Consider the following 20,719-nt stretch of genomic DNA (forward strand, 5'->3'; position numbering starts at 1 on the left):
GGAAGTGGGCATTGGGACATGACTGGTAGGAACATGGAGATGTCTTCAGAACCGGGAAAAGGAAATGTTGTCTCTGGGCAGTTCCCACTCCAACACCAAATAACGACAGGAGGCGAGAAAGGAGGAAAACAGAGAAACAAATACAAGAGGAGAAAAGTTCTGGAAGGAAAAGGAGCCCCCAGGAAGCTTTGAACCCAAAGACCCCAATCCTTGCAACAGCTGTCCCGAGCACCAAAGAAGGGGCTGGGGGTTGGGTGGGGGTGATGAGACAGGGAGGTCATGCAAGCAGACAGAGGGAGTCACAGGAGGGGCGGCGCTCAGAGACAGTACAGACAAGGAACCTTACCCACCTCGGCCAGACTGTCACCCAACTTGGCAACAGCAGGGTGGTCGAGGAGCAGGGATTCGGCATGGATTCTGCGTAAGCGCTCTTTAAGATCTGTGTTTTGTGCTAGGGCCTGGAACATGTTAAAAATAGTGGGGCCATGTTAATAAAGGGAGGTTTCAGAAGAAAAGCATAGCATGGGCCTCGCAGGAGAGGGGTCTGTGGGCCTGATGCAGCTCTCTCTCTGGGAGGTAGCTCCGAGGGGCCTTTCCCAGGATTTTTCCTCAAAAACTGTCTGCAAAGGTCTGGGCGATAAGAAATCGTAAACTCAGGACTGACACTTCCTCCCTCCACTCCCTTCTAGGCAGAGGAAAAGGAATTTAGGAAAACCAGGCCCTGATAGCTTTTTGTTAGGATTAGTGGTTCCTCTGCCTCCACCCTCCCTCTTTTCCTAATAATCCCAAGATTCTCTGATCCTTGAAGGAAGATGCTGCTTCTACCCACTTGTGATGGAGGGTAATTTAATCTTATTTAGTTATTATATCTGTTGAATTAGACTTTAGACAATGTTCTGGTAAAGTAGGTATTTGTAGAGGATGAATTTCACTATTTTACAATATGGTGGTTGTTTTATTCATTCTCCAGGACTAGGGCTTCTTTTTTTAAGTAAAAAGCAACAACAAAAACTTAACGAAAATAAACCAAAAAGTTCACTTACCTGGAGAGGGGAGAGGAGTGTGGCCTGGGGGTGGTAGGTGTGAATTGCAGACACACGAGACCCCCAGGACCTCTATAATTCGTCCCTGCACAAGTCCCATTCCCCACCCTAACCTCCTAGCCAGGAGGGAAGTAGCTAAAAGGTCAAAGAAAATGCTTCCTTTCCACTCTGATTGTCCTGCGCACTGGATAGCCGCCTGCTCTCTCAGTAAGGGGGCACATTCAGGGGGCTATCTGCCAGATCCTCACACAGCCAGCTCCATGGGCCCTCACACACACAGCCAGCTGTCTGACTTCCTAACTCTCTTTCTAAGAAGCAGAGTCTGGTCCATCCACCCACGGTCTACCTGCTGAGCGCATAGAAGGATGTGGCCCTGCCTAACCGGCTCTCTGGATCTTAAACAAGGTTTCTGACTTCGTTTGGTATGGGTCATCTGAGAATCTGTGGAGAGGTTTTAAGAAACATTTAAAAGACCCCGAATCCCACAGCCGCATCTAACACTCCCTAAGGGGGCACTCGCTTTCTTCTGGTCAATGTCACCAGTAGGGCCATCCTCATCTGGCCCCCCACATGTTTTGAAACTGATGGTGGTAGCGACTACACAAAACTGCCTGATGTCACTGAATGAATGATGGTGTGATGCATGGATTACGTCCTCATCAAATGGTTTGCAAAACAATTAAGTGGGGAAAAATGTGCGGTTCTAGGGGCTTCTTTTTTTGGAAGCCATACCGGATGCAACAACATTCATGTTGACAGCCCTGAGGCAGCTCTAAAACGTTTTATTTAAAAAAAAAAAACAAGCCTTGAACTCTCTCAGGAATCTAAAAGAAAGGGGCCCTGGTATCGCAGTGGATGACAAGTTGGGTTACCAACTACAGTGTCAGCAGTTTGAAATCAGCAGCCTCGCTGCAGGAGAACGCGGAGGCTCTCTGTTCCCATAAAGATGTGCAGCCTTGGAAACCCACACAGGCTGTCCCATGGGATTGCTAAGCGTTGAAACAGACTCAATGGCAGTGACTGACAGAAGCTAAAAGATCACTCTTGTGGGGTCAGTGAATTATTTACTATGGCTCTTCTAGCCAAAGTCTCTAACTTTCACCAAACAATCTTATTCTGCGTGGGCCTGGTCAGAAAGGTGGGGGAAGATACTGATAGGGTTCCCTGGAATGTCCTCCTGTTGGGTATCAAATGAACCCCCTGGGTAGCGGGGTGAGGGGGTGGGGTGGATTTCATTACCAGCAAGAGCCAGGAATAGAGTGCATCCTTCGGACCAGAGACCCGGCATAGCGAACCTCCTGGATCCAGAAGACAGCTATACCATCAGAGGAGCAGCAGCAGAGCCATGAGCCACAGCATGAATGGAGGAGTGGACATCCCAACCCAAAGAACAAGTAAAGCTGGATGTGTTTGTGTAGGAGGCTGGCTTATGGAGTGGGGTGCCACTGGACACTTAATCGGAGATTGGCTGGGCTTGCTGACCCATGGAAGTGGAGCTGCGTGCCTTTGGGCTGAGGCTCACTGGAGTGGGGTGTTCTGTGCACTTAATTCAGGGAACTGGGTTGGCTGACCCACGGAGCTTAAGCTGAATGCCTTTAGGTTGAGACTTACAAAGGAATGATAAGCTCCTTTAGGCATTAATTAGCAGACCTGAAAGAACTTTGTGGCATGCCCTGATAAACAACTCAACCCTGAGCATTTTCCACTGGCATTACAACTTGTTAACTTCCGTAATAAGTCCTTAACCACAAATTTTGTCTATGGGTTCTGTGTAGTCATTGGAATGGATATTAGATCCTAGAGGTATAAAACAGAGAACATTAATGAAGACAACACAACTGTTTACTTCAAATTTCTGAAATCCTGGCCTGGGTTAACATGGTCCAATGGTTCCTAATGGCCTCTCTTAGATGAGCAGTTTAGCAAGGTGGGGCTAGACCTGCAAGGGAAAAGGTCTGAGGAAGGGGAGAACTTGGGGGAAGGGCCATCAGAGGTACCTTCTAAATGCACTAAAAGGGAACACTGAGGAATATTTTGTATCATTAGGGTGTAAACTAGACAACACACAAAACCATCACCACACTTCCTTCAAATCAATTCAGAACCTGTGACCTCGTGTATGGCAGACCATCCACTTCAATCCAGGAGGAGGCTGCTTTTAACTCCGAATTAAAGATGACAGGTTTAGTGCAGACAATATTAACCCCCTCAACATGGAAGAATCCAATGTGATTGCTTTTGTTTTTCAGAGCGCATGCTTGTTAACTAAATGAACATCCCTTAAGTATCTTATAACAGTAATATGTGCTACTAAGAAGAATTTTATCATTCGCATTACACCAAGAGCATCACTTTTCTTGGTAATAGAAAATCTGAATTGATGGATAATCTCTGGGTCTCTCAATGCTGAATTGGCTCCCGACAACCAAACCATAAAAACTCAAGCCCACAGCCCCTGAGTTGATTCTAACTCCTCGCAACCTCTGCATGTCCTAGGCTCCGTGTCCTGCTGGTGGCAGTCTGCCGCATGCCACTGGGTTGGTGGCTGGGCACTGAAACCCGTGTGCCACCAGGGCTACTCCTGACGACACGATTCCTCTCCCCTGCCTGATGCTGAACACCACCTTCAGATGGTACTTTCACCTGTGCACACACACACACTCGGTCTCTTTTTAAAGTAGGAATGCCAAAGTATAAGCAGAAGGCAGGTTAGTGCTATTTCAACATTTCTCCGCTTCCCGGATCAAGAGTGAACAACTACAATTTCAGCAACTCACAGCTGAGTCCCTGGGCAGGGCGCACCCATGGAAACCAATGAGTTTGAGGAAAGAACCAAAATTGATTTAAAACACAGGGTGAGTGAGTGAGTGAGTGAGTGAGTGAGTGAGTGAGTGAGTGAGTGAGTGAGTGAAAAGCTTGCTAACAAATATTTGAGACTTGATAACAATTTTCTATTGTTATGATAAGCCTGAGACATATCTTATGACTTCTCTTTTCATGACCATGGGGTAGGGGTTATTTTACTTACTATATAAGTAAATTAAAAAAAAATAACTCTCATGTCTTTGAAGGAAGGCAGATAGGACCAGCAGTTTGCAGTTGAGAAGATAAGAGCGTGAATTTGAAATTTTGCTCTGCGCTGCATCATTTCAAAATCACTGAAGCATGGGGAGCCTGGGGCTCACAAATCTCCTGCACGCTGTCATGGTTGAAAAATGTTCACACACACACACACACACACACACACACACACACACACACACACGGCCTACAGAAAGAGAGCAGTCAGCCTACTGAATAGCAGGAAACCAAACTCAGAGTATTGAAGAGCGTGAAACACCAGCTTTGGATGAGGCTGAATTTTGGTGTTCGGAGTATGCAGATTTGATGCAAGATTGGATTATAATTTGGATAATTTGTTTGGTTTTCTCTCACATGAATGTTCAACACAATCTTGGAGGAACGAAGACAAGAAGAATTCACCAGCCTGGGTACATCCGCAGGCACTTCCGGGACGCAGACCCCAAACTTACAGATGACAGGGCGTGCTTCAGGCCAACAGCTTGCACAGAGGGCGAGGAGGTGACCTCCTGCTCCATCAGCTGCTTCATCTTCTCTCTCTCCGTTGAGATCGTATTAAACGCTGACCTTAAAGTGAAGTAAACTATAAAGATATACTCATTATAAAAAGGAATAAAGGAAAGGCATCATTTAACAAACATAATACAAAACCATAAATTTTGAAAGTAACAACCCTGAATATTTATGAAACAAGCAAACATGTACTCTAAGCTGACATACAATTTTTATTATCAATGTCTACACACACACACAATTATTACCAATTCAATGCTTCTCACATGTACACTTTTGTGGTATCAATTAATCATGTGTGCAACCATCACCAATAACTGTTGCCGAGTTTCTCATCACCATAACCAGAAAGCCAGTGCTTCTTAAATAATGACTTCCCCTTTCCCCATGCCCTCTCACCCCTGGTAACCACTAATAAACTCTGTCTCTAGACACTCATTAGATTTGCCAATTCTAAATTCATGTGAGATCATACACTGCTTGTCCTTTTCCATTTGACTTATTCCACTTAGCACACAGTTTTTAAGGTTCATTCATCCATGTTGTAGTTTATGAGGGGGTATCCCTGAAATCCGGATTTTTTTTACAAAACAACCTTATCACTTTTCAAAGTACTCTCCATTACACTGAATACATTTTGCAAATCTGCGATTCCATGCTTGGAAATATTTTTCAAACTCATTTGTTTGGATGGCTGATAGCACCTCCCTTGTTTTTTCTTCACCTCTTCTACCTTGTCAAATTGCTATCCTTTCACATCCCTCTTCATTCTCAGAAACAAAAAGAATTGCACAGAATGAGGTCAGGTGAGTCAGGAGCATGGGGCAAGAGAGGCATGCAGTTTTTTGCCAAAAACTCGCACAATGAGCTGGTGCATTGTCATGGTTGCAAAATCAGTCTCCCATCTCCCACAAATTGGACCCTTTTCAGTCGCATACTGTTACGCAATCTTTTCAGAACCTCTAAATAGAAAGCTTGATTAACAGTCTGACCGGGTGGAATGAACTCCAAATGCACTATGCCCCTCACATAAAAACAAAACAAAAAACACAAAACAAATGAGCATCATCTTGATCTGTGATTTCACTTGATGAGTTTTTTTGGTGTGGCAAGGTAACGATGGTGTCTTCCACTGGCTTGATTTATGTTTGCTTTTGGGGTCTTAAGAATAGCACCATGTGTCCTCACTAGTAATGACCTTGGGGAAAAAGTCTGGGTCGATTTAGAGCTGTTCTTTCAAAGCATGGCATGTTTCCAGTTGATACTCTTTTTGAGGGTCATCAGAAGCTGAGGCACAAATCTTAAAAGTTGCTGAACCAAGCTCCAAGAGAGTCCAGATAACTTCCCCATCTCTTCAATGGTCCATCGTTGGTCTTTGAGAACAAGTGCATGGATTTTGTCAACATTTTCGTCCATTTGGGAAGTTGATGGGCGTTCAGAACGAGGTTTGTTATCAATCAGTATTGCACCTTTTTTGAAATGAGAAAACCACTTGCACAGTTAAGTTTTTCCCTTAGCACTGTCCTTGTAATCTGTGTTCTACATCACAACAGTTTCTGCAGCATTTTTCCAGAGCAGGAAACAAAATCTCACAGCTATACACTGTTCATTTAAATCAGCCATCACACACAAAAAGACAAAAACCGAGGTTAGAGTGAAACTGCTTCTATGAAAAAATTCACTGTGACCAGAGAGAAGCTTCCCAGGTAACGCCACTGGGTGCACTAACTCTGAGCAAGTTGTGGATGCTTGCCTAGCAGGAAAAATGTATACTATGAAAGCTCTGCCCAGCAGAACTTTCTTCCAGGTTTTTTGTCTTTTTTTGGGGGGGTGGGTGGGGGGGTAACCCTTTGTATATCAGGACTTCATTTTTCTTTATGGCCGAGTAACATTTCATTTAAAGAATGTCTAAACTGACTTACTAAAAACCTATTTGTCAATGTTAAGGCTCATTTTCACTTTCGACTTAATCCATTACTTTGTGACTTGAAAAGACTATGCTTGCGAACAATCAATTATCAATAAGTCTTTTTCTTTAAAATGCCAAGACTGGGAATATTTCAAAATAAAGTCAACTGGTTGCCAGGGGAGAGTGGTAACTAATGATGCCCCTTGCCTAAGTGTTCCACAGAAATGACCAACCAAAGCAGAGGACGCCGTGTGCCTCTGGATGTGCCATGCAGAGAGAGACACATCGCCTTTGTAGCACGCAGGCTGAGGGCCACGAAAATCAGACAACTCCAGAATCATGACCATTCTGCTCTCACAATGTGGTCTGTATTCTTCAAAAATGTCCATTTTATGGAAAAGAAAGACAGGCAGATGGACCGCTGCCAATGGAAAGAGCCTAAAGAGGCATGGTAATTAAATGCAATATCTGAGTATGGGTTACTCTGCACTTTGTCCCCAGTGCTAAAAGGGAAACTGCTAGTAAGAACCATTACTAAGATGATTGATAAAATTGGAACATGGGGGGGAAGATGGATACAAATATCGCTTCCATGCTACATTTCCTTCATTTGATAACTGTACTGCGGCTCTATGAGGAGCCTTCACGGTGTATTGGTTCCGTGTTAGGCTGCTAACTTCAAGGTCACCAATTGGAAAATGATAAGGCTTTCTACTTCAGGAGAGAGTTAGTTTCAGAACCCCATAGGGGGCAGTTCCACCCAGTCCTATAGAGTCACTGAGCCTCAGAACGTACTCAATTGCAGAGAGAGAGACACACACACAGACAGACAGACAGACAGACAGACGGTGGCGATATAAAAGAATATCCCTGTTGTAAGGAAATATTCACTAAAGCACAAAGACAGGATATGTGCATCCTACTCTCAAATGGTTCCCAAAAAATGCATGTATGTGTGTACAGAATATCAAACGAAATACAGATGGAATTTATTTAAATGATATAGATGTGGCAAAATATTTTTTTAAAAGGTGAATCTGGATAAAGAGTACAGAGGAGTGTTTTGTACCATACTTGCAACTTTTCTGAAAGTTTGAGTCTTACAAATTAGATGTTACCTAGCTTCTTCCTTGTTTGTCTTTCCAGCTGCATAACTCAGAATTCCCTACCTCTGAACTTGACATTGAAATCTGTTCACTTTCATGAGCATTTAGGCACATGGAAGGCTTAGCACTCGAGGTGCTGAAATGCTTGTGCTGACGTTTAAAAGCTCATTATCACTCATCAAAAGGCTCATCAGGTTTTGATCACACACTGCACACATTACCTCCTAAGGATAAAGTAGCTGTCATCTAACTTATTGATCATGGATATCACATCTGAGTATTATCCTTCCAATCTCCGTGACTTTATGCTGTTTCAGAAGCACGGAAGAAAGGACTAGACTGGGGGCATGCTTCTCACACATCCTGCCATATTATTGACTCCTGAACACCGCGTTTTCAGAGGCACTGTTATAGCCAAGAGCAGCCTATGCAGTAAGACAGAAACTGGATACGTAGACTTCCCTCGTTTCACAGCTCCAACTGGACTCCTCTATAGGTTATTGCTGAGCTTGTGTTGGGTTATGGTATTTAAAGATAGACTTACATCATCTTCACAAAACAAATAAACACACACACACACACACACACACACACCACACCATGGTGCTTTTCTATTGGCAAAAGACAAAGACCACCAAGTACTAACATTTTCTAACAATGTCTCTGGAACAGCCTTAGCTCTTTGAGTTCAACCACTCAACTGAGTCAAACATTGGGCAGTATAGCGCAGAGACCATTGGTGTGGGCTCCAGCATCGGTGTTTGCTCTCTCCAGCTCCATCACTTAGCAACAGCATGACCTTTTAACGAGCGATAGTATGTCTGAATGCCAGTTTTCTCATTTGTAAATGAGGATAAGAATAGCATCCATTTCATGTGATTGCTATGAGGATTAAATCAGATAATGCATGTGCCCCACTTCAAACAGTGCATGGCATGCCTTAAATAATACATGTAAGTTACTACAACAATAATGCTGAGGAGGGTAGAGAGAGATGCACTGGGATACAACTGCAGTCTCTTGAAATACGGACAGCAGTTCTACGAGAACACTTCTCTCTTGCTAGATCAATACTTATGAATAAACGCGGGCTGGGCAAACATTCTGTGAATGAGACACTGAGCAGAATCTATTGAGCAGAGTCTAAAAATGGCCTCAGCAGGAGAGGAGCAAGCCAGGCAGTTAACTCCCTGCACCATCTGCTCCATTAGACGGGCACCCCCTTTCTTGTGCAATCCCTCAGGATACCCACACCCATCTGATTGTGTCCCTCATGGCACCACCTCTTTACTGCCAGGCGTACACCCCAAATGAAAGAAACGGGACACTCAGCTGGCCGCCAAATCAATTCCTCTGGCAGGCTTTCCGGAGCCTACAGGAAAGCAAGGCTTTCTACCAAACTAGAAGAGGCCTACTCAACGTTTGTGGGAAATACGTACATGTGGGTGATAAGATTGCGAAAGGCCTGGAAGTCATTGCCACAAGGTTGAAAGAGTAGTTATTTCAGGAGGGAGGGAGGAGTGTGTAATACAGAGGAGAGCAGTGGGAGGGCTTCTAGGATGTTGGCTTGTACTAATTCTTGGACTAGGAGGAGTGCAATTATTCATTTTATGATACCCTTTCTTGCTATAAGTGTGTTCTATGCAGGTCAAAATACCCCAAACCCACGGCCTCCGAGTCGATTCCAGCTCACAGTTACCCTATATGGGGTTTCCAAGGCGGCAGTCTTTCTAGGAGCAGAACGCCTCCACTTTCTCCCGTGGAATGGCTAACGGTTTTGAACTGCCAACCATGCAGCTAGCAGTCCAATGCTTACCCAATCTGAAATGCTATAATTTTTTTTTAAGTACGAGTACTAGAAGGGAAGAAAAGAGTGAGCCCCCATACCTACTGCAGTTCTCAACTTCTCAGTCTAATGAGCCTGCAACACAACACAACGATTTCCCTCTCAGAGAAAAGAAATTCCACTAGTCTAATAAGGAGCCCTGGTGGGTGGGCTGTGATCTGCACGATTGGCAGTTCGAAACCACCAGCAGCTCCATGGGAGAAAGACTGGGCTTTCTACTCCCGTCAACAGTTAGAATTTCAGAAATCCAGTGGGGGGATGCTCCGAGTCAGCATGGACCTGACGACAGTGAGTTTTCATCATCTGACCAAGGAGCCCTGGTGGCTCTGTCGGGGAAGCACTGGACTGCTCACAGGAAGGTCAGCAATTCAAACCCTCTAGTTGCTACGAGGGTGTAAGTTGAAGGTATGTGCTCTAGTAAAGATTAGCCTAAAGAAACCTTAAAGAGGCATTCATTCTCTTATATGGGGTATTTATGAGCCAGGCTGGTATTGATGGAGCATGTTGGCTCTTGGTGAGCATTATCTTGGTAGGGACCATAGGGGCATAGCATGGGCAACATGTGTAGACTGAGTTCAGAGACAGAAGAATCTCTGGACTCTAATTTTCCCCGAGCTCTACTCTGTTTAATTTGTTGTTCCTCCTTTAGCAGTGTCTCAGAATCAGAACAGAGTAAGTGTTAGAAGAAAACAATCACAGTGCATAGCTACCACCCTTAGGAGCCAGTGTGGCCCAGGAGGAAGATTTTATAATACGGCAACAGTGAACCTCAGCCCTCCCTCTACCACTTAGTTGCTGCTATGGATTGAACTGTGTCCTCCCAAAGCATGTGCTCAATTCCTACGCCTTGTACCTGGGGCTACCACCTTCTTTTGTTTTGTCCCATGAGCGTGTCCCCTCATTGCCATTGTGTCAAGACTGACTCACAGAGACTGTATAGGGCAGGGTAGAACTGCCCTTGTGAGTTTCTGAGACTGTAACTGTTTATTTACAGGAGTAGAATGCTCCATCTTGCTCCCTTGGGGTGCCTGGTGGTTTTGAACTGCTGACCTTGCACTTAGCAGCCCAACACATCACCACTATGCAACCAGGGCTTCTAGGGTGGGTTGGTAGGGGGCATAAATGGCTAAAAGGCTAGTAGTTTGCACTCATGCAGAGGCCCCCTTGGAAGAACGACCTGGCCATTCTGAAAGGTCTTCTGAGAGGTCACGGCCCTGAACCTATGGAGTACAGTTCTAGTCTCCACGGTGAGGTGATACAGGAGTCAGAACTGCCTCTGTGGCAACTGGTCTGGCTTTTAAATTTGTCTTTGTTACAGTAATGAGGAAATTATCAGTGCTAGGAGGATCCCTGATCTAACCACTTCTTGGGTATAAAAAAGCCAGAAAAGAAGCCAGACACACACACACACATACACACACACACACACACACACACACACACACACACACGAGGAAGATAGATGCCGCGTGAGGATGGTGTATGGGCCACGGGATCAGAGTCTAGGAGAGCTGTCCACAGAAGCATGGACATGGCTGGGGCACCGATTCAGACTTTTAACCTCCAGAATGGTGAAAAAAGACATTTCTGGTTTTTGGTTGTTTTTGAAAGGCACCCACTGTGATGACTTGTGCTACAGCAGCAGTAGGTAACCCGGACAGTTGTCGTTTGATATTTACATAAATCTGTGTATGTGGATAATACCCATATCTCAGTAATGCCAGAAGGAACCAAGAGAAAACATACTGTCATCTAACACACACTCATATACAGGCTTGTTGTGTTGCTGTTGTTTTCACTACCGTGAAAGCAATTCTGACTCACAGCAATCCCACAGGACAGGGCTGAACTGCCCCTCTGAGTTCCCAAGACTGTAAATCTCTATGGGAGCAGATAGCCTCCTCTTTCTTGTGTAGAAGGGCTGGGGTTTTGAACTGCTGATCTTGTGGTTAGCAGCCCCATATGTAGTCCACAACACAACCCAACCAAACCAAACCAACCCAACCCAACCCACCCAACCCAAACCCAAACCAAACCAAACCAAACTCACTACCACCAAATCGATGCCAACTCATAGAAATCCTTTAGAACAGGGTAGAACTGCCCTTGATAGTTTCAGAGACTGTAACTCTTCACAGGAGTACAAAGTCCTGCCATTAGAATGGCTGGTAGTTTTAAACTGCTGACTTTGAAGGTCACAGCCCAGTGCATAAGCACTACGCCACCAGGGCTCCTTTAATACAAAGTAGGACTTATTTTCTTTCTTTTTAATGAAAACTACAAACATGGGTGAAGTTTTTTTTTTTTTAATTGCTAACATTACTAAAACATCTGGGATGATTTGGTTCTCTGCAAAGGGCTTCCTCTGATTTTCAAACCTCATCGGACTGTCTGCGGTTTTATAATATTTTCTAACCACAGTTCATCCAAGTGGTTCTCTCAATTATATATAGTTGGAAAAAAATTTTTTTAATCATTAGGGGCTCAGACAACTCTTATCACAATCCATCAATTGTGTAAAGCGCATTTGTACATTCATTGCCCTCATCATTCTCAAAGCCTTTCCTCTCCACTTACGCACCGGCATTAGGTCCTCATTTTTCCCCTCCCTCCCCGCTTAGTCATATATATTTACTGATAAATCATGTGAGCCCAATTGCTTAGTAGACGTGTACGTGGAATCAAAATGCATGCTCTGTAAATGATCTGGCTTTTCTTTAAGCCATATTTATCTTTTTAATCTATGAAAGTGAATTCATGCAAATTATCAGCCTTTTATTCAATGCTTCCATAAGCTCAAAACTGAAAAAACAAAAACAAAACATTTGGAAATTAGAACTAAAAATGGGACAAAATTCTAGAAATAAAAGTGTGCTAAACAACCTAACAGAGTTACATTTGATTCTACTTTTAGCCTTTAATTTTGTAGGAAAGCTTTCCCTTGCGTAAATACCTCCACGAGTGGCAAAGCACCTTACTTTTTTCTCTTCTAGAGTCGATCATGAATAATTTTGAGTACCCCGTGGTGGCACAGTGATTACACATTGGGCAGCTACCCACAAGATCATCAGTTCAAAACCACCAGCTGCTCCACGGGAGAAAGACCTGGCTATCTACTCCCGTAACAAATCCGTCTGGAAACTGACAAGGGCACCTCTGCCCTGTCCTCGAGGGTCACGATGAGGCAGAATCGACTTGATTACACCGGGTTTGGTTTTCCTTTAGGTTAGCCTATCCTGGAAGCAGAGTTGGAGCCCTGGGGGTGTGGTGGGTTACATGCTGAGCTGCTACCTGCAAGGTCAGCCGTTCAAAACCACCAGCTGCTCTGGGGAGAAAGAGAAGACTTTCTACTCCCTCAAAGAGTTACTCTCAGAAATTCACAGGGGCAGTTCTAGCCTGACCTGGTGGGTCACTATGAGTCAGAGTTGAATCAATGGCAGTGAGTGGTTTGAGCTTTTGAGAAGGAAGAGTTGTTAACACAGGGCTCAACTGAGTAGGTGCTCAACTGCTAACCAAAAGATGGGTGATCGGATCCCACGAGTTGCTCCGTGGGGAAAATATGTTGACAAGTCTGCTTCCCTGAAGAGGAAAGGCTTGGGAATCCATAGAGCAGTTTGACCCTGTCCTGTAAGGTCATTATGAATCAGAATTGGCTCGATGGCAATGGGTTTGGTTATCATAGCCTAGTCCTTGCTTTCTCACCGCATTCAGGCATTTCTGTTACCACTAGTAGGGCAGGACTCTCTCTCCTAAAGCTCCTTGTGATAATACTCACTGCATGAAGTCGATGCTGACTCATAGTGGCCCAAGAAGACAGGGTAGAACTGCCCCTGTGGGTTGCTGAGACTGTAACTGTTTAGGGGAGTAGAAAGTCCTATCTTTCACCCAAGAGCAGCTGGTGGTTTTGAACTGCTGACTTTGCAATTACCAGCCCAACGCATAACCACTATCCCACCAGGACTCCTTTGTCATAAGCAGCAATATCAATCATTTCTACTCAGTACAAAATGATTATGTATGGAACGATAAGGGCAGGACCAAACGAGACAGGACAAATACCTTAGGACCAGAAGAAGTCAGGTGCATCTAATCAGCCAAGGAAAGGTAGAAGGTCAACAGACTATGTTACAACCTCAGTGAAATTCTTAATTGAAGTTCAGCTGCTCTGGACTCTCAGTCAACAGACTAGTGATGCCATCAAGGAAGAAGGGGCGTACTATATAGCGTCTGGGGTTTCAAAAGCTTGAAGGTAAACAAGCGGCCATCTAGCTGAGAAGCAACAAAGCCCATATGGAAGAAGCACACCAACCTGTGTGATCACAAGGCGTCAAAGGGATAAGGTCTCAGGCATCAAAGAAAAAAAATCATTGAGAAAGAGGGGCAATGTGGAGTGGGGACCCAAAGCCCATCTGTAGACAAATGGACATCCCCTTACATCCCCTGGGTCGACAGGGAGGAGACGAGCCAGTCAGGTTGCAATGTAGCAATGATGAAACATACAACTTTCCTCTAGTTCTTAAATGCTTCCGCCCCCCACTATCAAGATCCTAATTCTACCTTACAAATCTGGCTAGACCAGAGGATGTATACTGGTACAGGTAGGAAACAGAAACACAGGGAATCCAGGACAGATGAACCCCTCAGGACCAGTGCTGAGAGTGGCGATACCGGGAGAGTGGAGGAAGGGAGAGGTGGAAAGGGGGAACTGATTAAAAGGATCTACATATAACCTCCTCCCTGGGGGACGGACAACAGAAAAAGGGGTGAAGGGAGACGTTGGACAGTGTAAGACATGACAAAATAATAATAATTTATAAATTATCAAGGTTTCATGAAAGAAGGGTTGCGAGGAGGGAGGGGAAAAATGAGGAGCTGATCCCAAGGGCTCAAGTAGAAAGCAAATGTTTTGAGTATGATGAGGGCAACAAATATACAAATGTGCTTGACACAATGGATGGATGTATGGATTGTGGTAAGAATTGTATGAGCTTCCAGTGAAATGATTAAAAAACGAAAAGAAGAAGAAAGAACGGGAGTAACTGTTGGTGAACTAACAGTCCTAAGGCTCACCTGGAGACCAAAGAGCAAGATGCTTCAGTGTTCACGTATGGAAGTGAAAGAGCACATGAGATCATAGGACTTACGGTCAATTTAACAACTGTCTTTATTCTATGAGGTCCCTGAATTATCCCCCAAAACCCAAACTTGCTGCTATTGCGTTAATGCTGACCCAGAGCGACCCTTTGTGGGTTTACGAGACTGTAGCTATTTACAGAGTAGACAAGCCAGTTTCTCCCATGGAGCTGCTGGTGGTTTCAAACTGCTGACGATGCTGATCACAGACCACTACACCACCAGGGCCTGTCTTAAAGGTACTCCTTGAATTAAAGAGGGGGAGTTCTTTCGGTCTCTGCCAGTGTAGCTTAAAAGCACAGGAAAGAAAGACATTTCTCGGACTCCCTGTGGAATTCACTGTTCCCCAGTGCATGGGGCTCAGGCTGTTATTGAACAATACACCTGGGTCTTTCTCAGCACACAACTTTGACCTGGGCTAAGCTTGCGGCAGCTCTGCAGTCAGCTGCTTTCCACAAAGCAGGGAAGTCAGAGGAGCTGGCTGAGGTCCATTACAGACTGTCATTACAGAGGCCCAGACCGCTGCAGGTGGACGGATCAATGGAGTGAGTCAATAAGCCACCTCTGTCCTGCTGAGCAAGCAGCTGCTGCAACGAGGCGAGATGCAGGGGTTTTGTCTTCTGCAGGGAGGCATTATCTTCTTACTTTTAACAAGACAGTTCACACTATTAAAAACGAATGGTGTTTGATAGGCATTTCCTCCCCCAGAAACCTAAAATGACCTAACAACAATAGATGCTTTAATATTGGAGAATGCCCAAGTGGGTGTTTGAAATGCTTTTAAGAGGCCAGGGCGGCACCTCTTCCCATCTTAGAAGGGGAGACACAGCAGCCGGGCCGACCATGAAGGGTTCTGAAGGGACCTGATAGGGCAGGATGGAGGTGGAATGTTTTCACAGCACAAAACGGTTTCCTTCTGGCCAGTGTTGGCCTATGTTTCAGATTTTGGAGGTTGGGAGGAGAGAGCTGAAGGAATAAACAATGCAAAGAAAGAAACTGCACTGTCCTCCCAATTAAACATTTTAACCCATTTCCCCTTAAAAACAAGGAGCAACATATAAAAAATGAAAGTAAAACAGATAAGGAGAAAGGAGATCATAGTCATGTATAACTCCACCCTCCATCACAAAAATGCTCGTGTGATGGCCTCCCTTCCTGGCAGTTTAGTCTGACTGCAGGAATTTCCTCCCACAAAACCTAATGTGGCCTAATGATAATGGATGCCCTAATAGTTTCATTTATAAAAGGAATTATTCACATATATTATTTCGTAACCTTTTATATTCACTGAATGACACGTTGCTAACATCTTTCTTTGTTAATAAAAAGTCGCCCGGACCCCCCCCTCCACGATGGCAGTGACACCAGGTTTGGAACAAAGACTCTGGAGTCAAGTGGCTTCGGGTTTGAGCCCCAGGCTGCTCTCCTGCAGCATGTGCCTCTCGAGCCATTCTTTGGCATCCCCAAGTCTCTGGATTCCAGAGTGTGATAGCGGTTGTGCTAATACGTACTCTCTGAGTTGTGGCTACAATTGCAGACACAATGCGCTCCAAGTGCTTAGCAAATGCCTCAGTGAAGGACATGTGCTCAGTATAAGGCAGTGCTCTTTCCTTTTGTAAGGTCGTTATTCCCATTACTGTTATTCTGACTGCTGCATCAAAAAATATCCATACTCTATTTAAAGACTTCTGAAAATCTTTAAAAAATTTGAAATCGTCGTAGGTCCGTAAGAAGTTGCACACACAGCAGGGCAGAGCTGGGCGGCCCTGTACTCAGTTCCTCCACACGGTGACGTGGTTCACAGTGATGGGCCAGTTAGCAAAATCAGGAAAGGGCCCTGGCTATCGCCTACAGTTCTTCGTCAGACTCCAGGGGTTTTACAAGCGTCAGTTTGTCTTACCACATGTGTCTTATCATATTGGTATAAACACCATCACAATCAAGACACAGACCCTGCTGTCATCCTAAGATCCCCCTTTACAGCCACACCTAGGCTCCTCCCTTTTCCTCCTCCCCTTTCCCAACCACTGGCAATCCCTAACTTATCTCCCTCTTGATTAATTTTGCCATTTCAAGGATGCCCTCAAAACTCAAACTCACTGAGAATGTGGAGGGAGGGTGGGGTGGAAAGGGGGAACCGATTATAAGGATCTACATATAACCTCCTCCCTGGGGGATGGACAGATGAAAAGTGGGTGAAGGGAGATGGTGGACCATGTAAGATATGACAAAATAATAATAATTTATAAATTATCAAGGGTTCATGAGGTGGGGGGAGTGGGGAGGGAGGGGAAAAATGAGGAGCTGATACCAAGGGCTCAAGCAGAAAGTAAATGTTTTGAGAATGATGATGGCAACAAATGTACAAATGTGCTTGACACAATGGATGTATGTATGGATTGTGATGAGTTGTACGAGCCCCCAATAAAATGATTAAAAAAACAACCCCAAACTCAAATTCACTGACATCAAGTCAACGCTGACGCATAGCGACCCTGAAGCACAAGGCAGAACCGCCCGTGATTTCACAGACTGTCACTCTTGACCGGCGTAGAAAGCATGGTCCTTCTCCAGAAGGATGTTGTATGCGTGGAAGAAGAATACAGATTATAACCTTTTGAGATGGGCTATTTTCACTTAGCATAATGCCCTGACGGTCCATCCAAGACGCTCGGTGGATCAATAGTGCATTTCTTAAATAGCTGAGGAGTGTTCCCTCCTGGTATGGATGCACCATCGGTTGCTTAACTATTTATCTGTTGAGAGACACCTGGGTTGTTCCCGGTGTTTTGTTCCCAGACGATGGCGGATACAGCTGCTCTGGACCGCGGTGTGCAGGGTTTTGTCTGGACTGTTTTGTTCAGGCTTAGTGTGCAAGCGTGCAGCCATCTGCTGGGTTGTACGGGCACACTCGTTTCACAATAAACAACAAAACCTAGAATGAAGTGGCTCAACTGTTTCTAAGGTCCCTGTATAAGTTTTACCATTCTACTCCACTCTGCCCCCAGTGATATTTGAAACATGCCGTTTCTCTATATCCTCACAAGTATTTGATATGTAAAGTACTTTAAAAAATTAATCTTAGCTGCTTTAGTATCAAGACTAAAAAGTTTGTGAAAAGAATAGAATTAAAAGATAATGGATTTTTCCCCATGAACTTTCTGAAGCCCTACTCTACCCACACCCTCAAGTACATAGTGACGCCTTATCATGGTTTTTTTTTACTGGGCAGGTTTTTTTTGTCAGGGGTTTCCAATGCAAAGCACTACAACTTAAATGCATATTCCAAATTCTTGCTCCAAAGCCATCTTCTTTGTGCACTGGGGGCCCCTTCCTGAGGTGGCCCTTGGTGCATCCCTGTACCTCCGGAAGCCCAAATGCCTGACCCTGGTCACGCTCCAAGGGCTGGCTTTGCAGCTGGCTGTTGGCCTCCACAAGGACACAACATGAAACAGTCCTCGTCTCTTCTTTGCCTAGAGGTGGTGGCCAGAGCCGATTAGATTAGCCTTTCTCCGTTTGTAGAAATTTGGAGGGGGTCCGGGGTTTAGAGGCAGCCTGTGGCTAAAGGCAATGAGACACCAGGCAGTCCTTATCATGATTTTAATATGCATTTTCCTAAGGGTCAATGAAGAGGAGCCCTGGTGGTGTAGTGAGCGATGTGTTAGACTAACAGCCAGGTCAGCAGGTCAAAACCAGCAGCCATCCCTCTGGAGAAAGATGGGGTAGTCTACCCCAGGAAAGAGTTAGTCTCAGAAACCCACAACGGCAGGTCTCCTCTGCCCTAGAAGGTTAATTACAAGGTTAACTTTGAATTGAAACAGACTCAAGGGCAGTGAGTTTGGGGTGAGGATGGCTATTGATGTTGACCATTTATCACTGATTTTGTATATGATAAACAATGCCACAATGGGTATGTTTATTTGGATCATTTTTAAGATTTTAAATGAATTCCTACCAAAGAATTCTTCAAAGCAAAATTGCTGGAGCAGGATATCATATGCTAAAAAGAAGTCGGAATCTGATCTTGCCCTTCGGATGAGTATCAATTTATACTTCCATCAGCAGTAGGTGACTTGCTCAGTATACTTAACATTTTCATTGCTTCCCATAGGAGATTCAAAGTCAACTTCTGGCCAAGACATTTTTCCCAGGAAGCCAAGCAGATAAAATAAAATTTTAAAAATGAAGGTGCCCCACATCTTAATAGAGCCAAGCATCGGCCAAGGAACACACCCTCTGCAAGGTCATCTCATTCAAACACACACTTAACGTGCTCACCACACATTCCGGAGACAGGAAAGCCGCTTACCTTTATGGGCAATGTGGTACAGATCTTCCTGCATTTTGGAAAACTCCGACGAGGTTTCAGAGCCATCAGAGTGATTTTTCTCTTCCCCGAAATCCAGCGTTGATAAGTTCGGGTTGGAGGAGTGCAGTCTTAACGGGCCAGGAAAAGGCTTAGGCACCTAAAGTCACACCAAACGAAGCTGTTGCCTTCCAGTTGCGGATTACGTACAGGGCTTACCTGGGTCTAAGCCTGGAGAGTAACACAAGGGGGGCAATTCCTAACGGAGGCTACTTCCAGAACAACTAAACCCAAACTCAGGAGAACGCTTTCCTGGCTTCTGGAGAAATCGCAATGCATAGTGAGAAATCGGACCTTCTTTTGGAAATTACAGGAGTGTGAATGCTGCAGGTGGAAAACCACAGCCAAGGAGCTGGGCTCTTTCTCATTTAAAATCAACTCTCCTGGCAACAATTTTTCATACTTTGGCTGTGACTGGTGGATTGACTTGAAAATGCTTCTACCAAGCTCACACCTGGAACTGCCCCCACACCAAGCGACTTCTCACACGGTTTTCTTTGAAATCATTTAAGGTCAACCCCTAAAACGCTTCCAACTGAAGAGTATGTCAGATTACTGACGTGAAGGCTTATGCTTAGCTTTGACTCTGACAACGAGGCAACTGAATAGGCGAAGACCCATCTCTAAAACGTGGCCTCTGGGAAAGACAGCTGCTGGCTGTGGACCTCTGGTTCACTGGGGGATTGGGAGTTGGGAAACCAGAGGTAAAAGGGTGTCGGTACAAGGTCCCGCTCGTAGAGACTCGGGTCACTGGCCATCAGCAGCAGCACAGGAGGGTGAGAGCGAGCAGCCACGCCTCCCACAGATAAGCACTCTCCCAAGCAGGGAAGAAGGCAAGCTCAGCAGCAGAGAAGGGGAGACCAAAGACCTGTCGAGGGCTGTAGACTTCGAGGTTCCCACCATTCTTCCTTCACTATTTTCTCCCGCATCGGAAATCCATAGCATAATGTATTCGATATCGAAGTGACTGAATTCAGCTCTGCACATAGGACATGCATGGTCTCTTCTCTTCTCTTCTAGGGTGAAGGCAGCCCCCAGCACATGGCGAGCACAGCAAGGCCAGTGAAGAAGCGAGCCTGTCCGGGGGAGCAATGGTTACCTGCAGCGTTCCTTTAGCATCTTTGCCAATAGCTCTGGACCGCCACCTCCTGTGCGATCTTTTTTCCTTTTTGGGACTTTCAAAAGCTCCACCCTTTTTTGAAAACAGGAAAGAGAGCACAGACAGTCAGGGCATCCAAACCAAAGATGGATGAACGCAGACCATGGCAAAATAGCTCCAGCACCCTCAAGTGTGGCCGAGCGGCCCACCAGCCACCGTCCCACGGCTAGTCAAAGGCTGGGGAGGAGAACGGAAAGCAGGAGGAGGCCACCGTGCACACCAAAGGGGGGCGCTCGCTCACCTGGATGGCGTTGATGGCTGGTGCTGAATATGTTCGGTGCAGAACGTCCATACTCTGCAGCAGTTGGCTCATCTCCACCAGGTAGGTGTGACAGTGCGCCAGGTCTGAGGGAGAGAGCAAAGAGTGCTTCTAACTCTCCACTGGCAAGAAGAGGAGGGAGTGTGCATGGAACTGTCTGGGTATGCAAGCTTTATCATGTTGGGCATCACCTACTCTTCTTATCTATCTCAATCGGCTTTTCCATTTGCAAGAATAAGACATTTTTACTTCCTTCACGACTAGAGAAACCAAACCCCAAACCAAACTCACCGCTACTGAGTCA

At 45.2% G+C, this 20,719-nt stretch overlaps 1 protein-coding gene across 2 annotated transcripts in view; it reads right to left on the reverse strand.

Annotated features, from left to right (window-relative positions):
- Window positions 1-20,719, reverse strand: part of OSBPL3 (oxysterol binding protein like 3) — a 120,990-nt gene that overhangs the window by 52,552 nt on the left and 47,719 nt on the right. The window contains exons 6-10 of one of the 2 annotated variants that reach the window (XM_045288774.1): window positions 20,398-20,501; window positions 20,097-20,189; window positions 18,941-19,097; window positions 4,577-4,707; window positions 351-458 (exon numbers count right to left, since the gene is read on the reverse strand). In XM_045288774.1, coding sequence (XP_045144709.1) covers window positions 351-458; window positions 4,577-4,707; window positions 18,941-19,097; window positions 20,097-20,189; window positions 20,398-20,501 — 593 coding nt within the window. The remainder of the gene's footprint in view (window positions 1-350; window positions 459-4,576; window positions 4,708-18,940; window positions 19,098-20,096; window positions 20,190-20,397; window positions 20,502-20,719) is intronic. The other variant, XM_045288775.1, reaches the window with a different exon arrangement.

The sequence above is a fragment of the Echinops telfairi genome, unplaced genomic scaffold, assembly GCF_000313985.2.
Source record: "Echinops telfairi isolate 266 unplaced genomic scaffold, ASM31398v2 ScPeMD7_23;HRSCAF=83, whole genome shotgun sequence".
In the NCBI taxonomy this organism is placed as follows: Eukaryota; Metazoa; Chordata; class Mammalia; order Afrosoricida; family Tenrecidae; genus Echinops; species Echinops telfairi.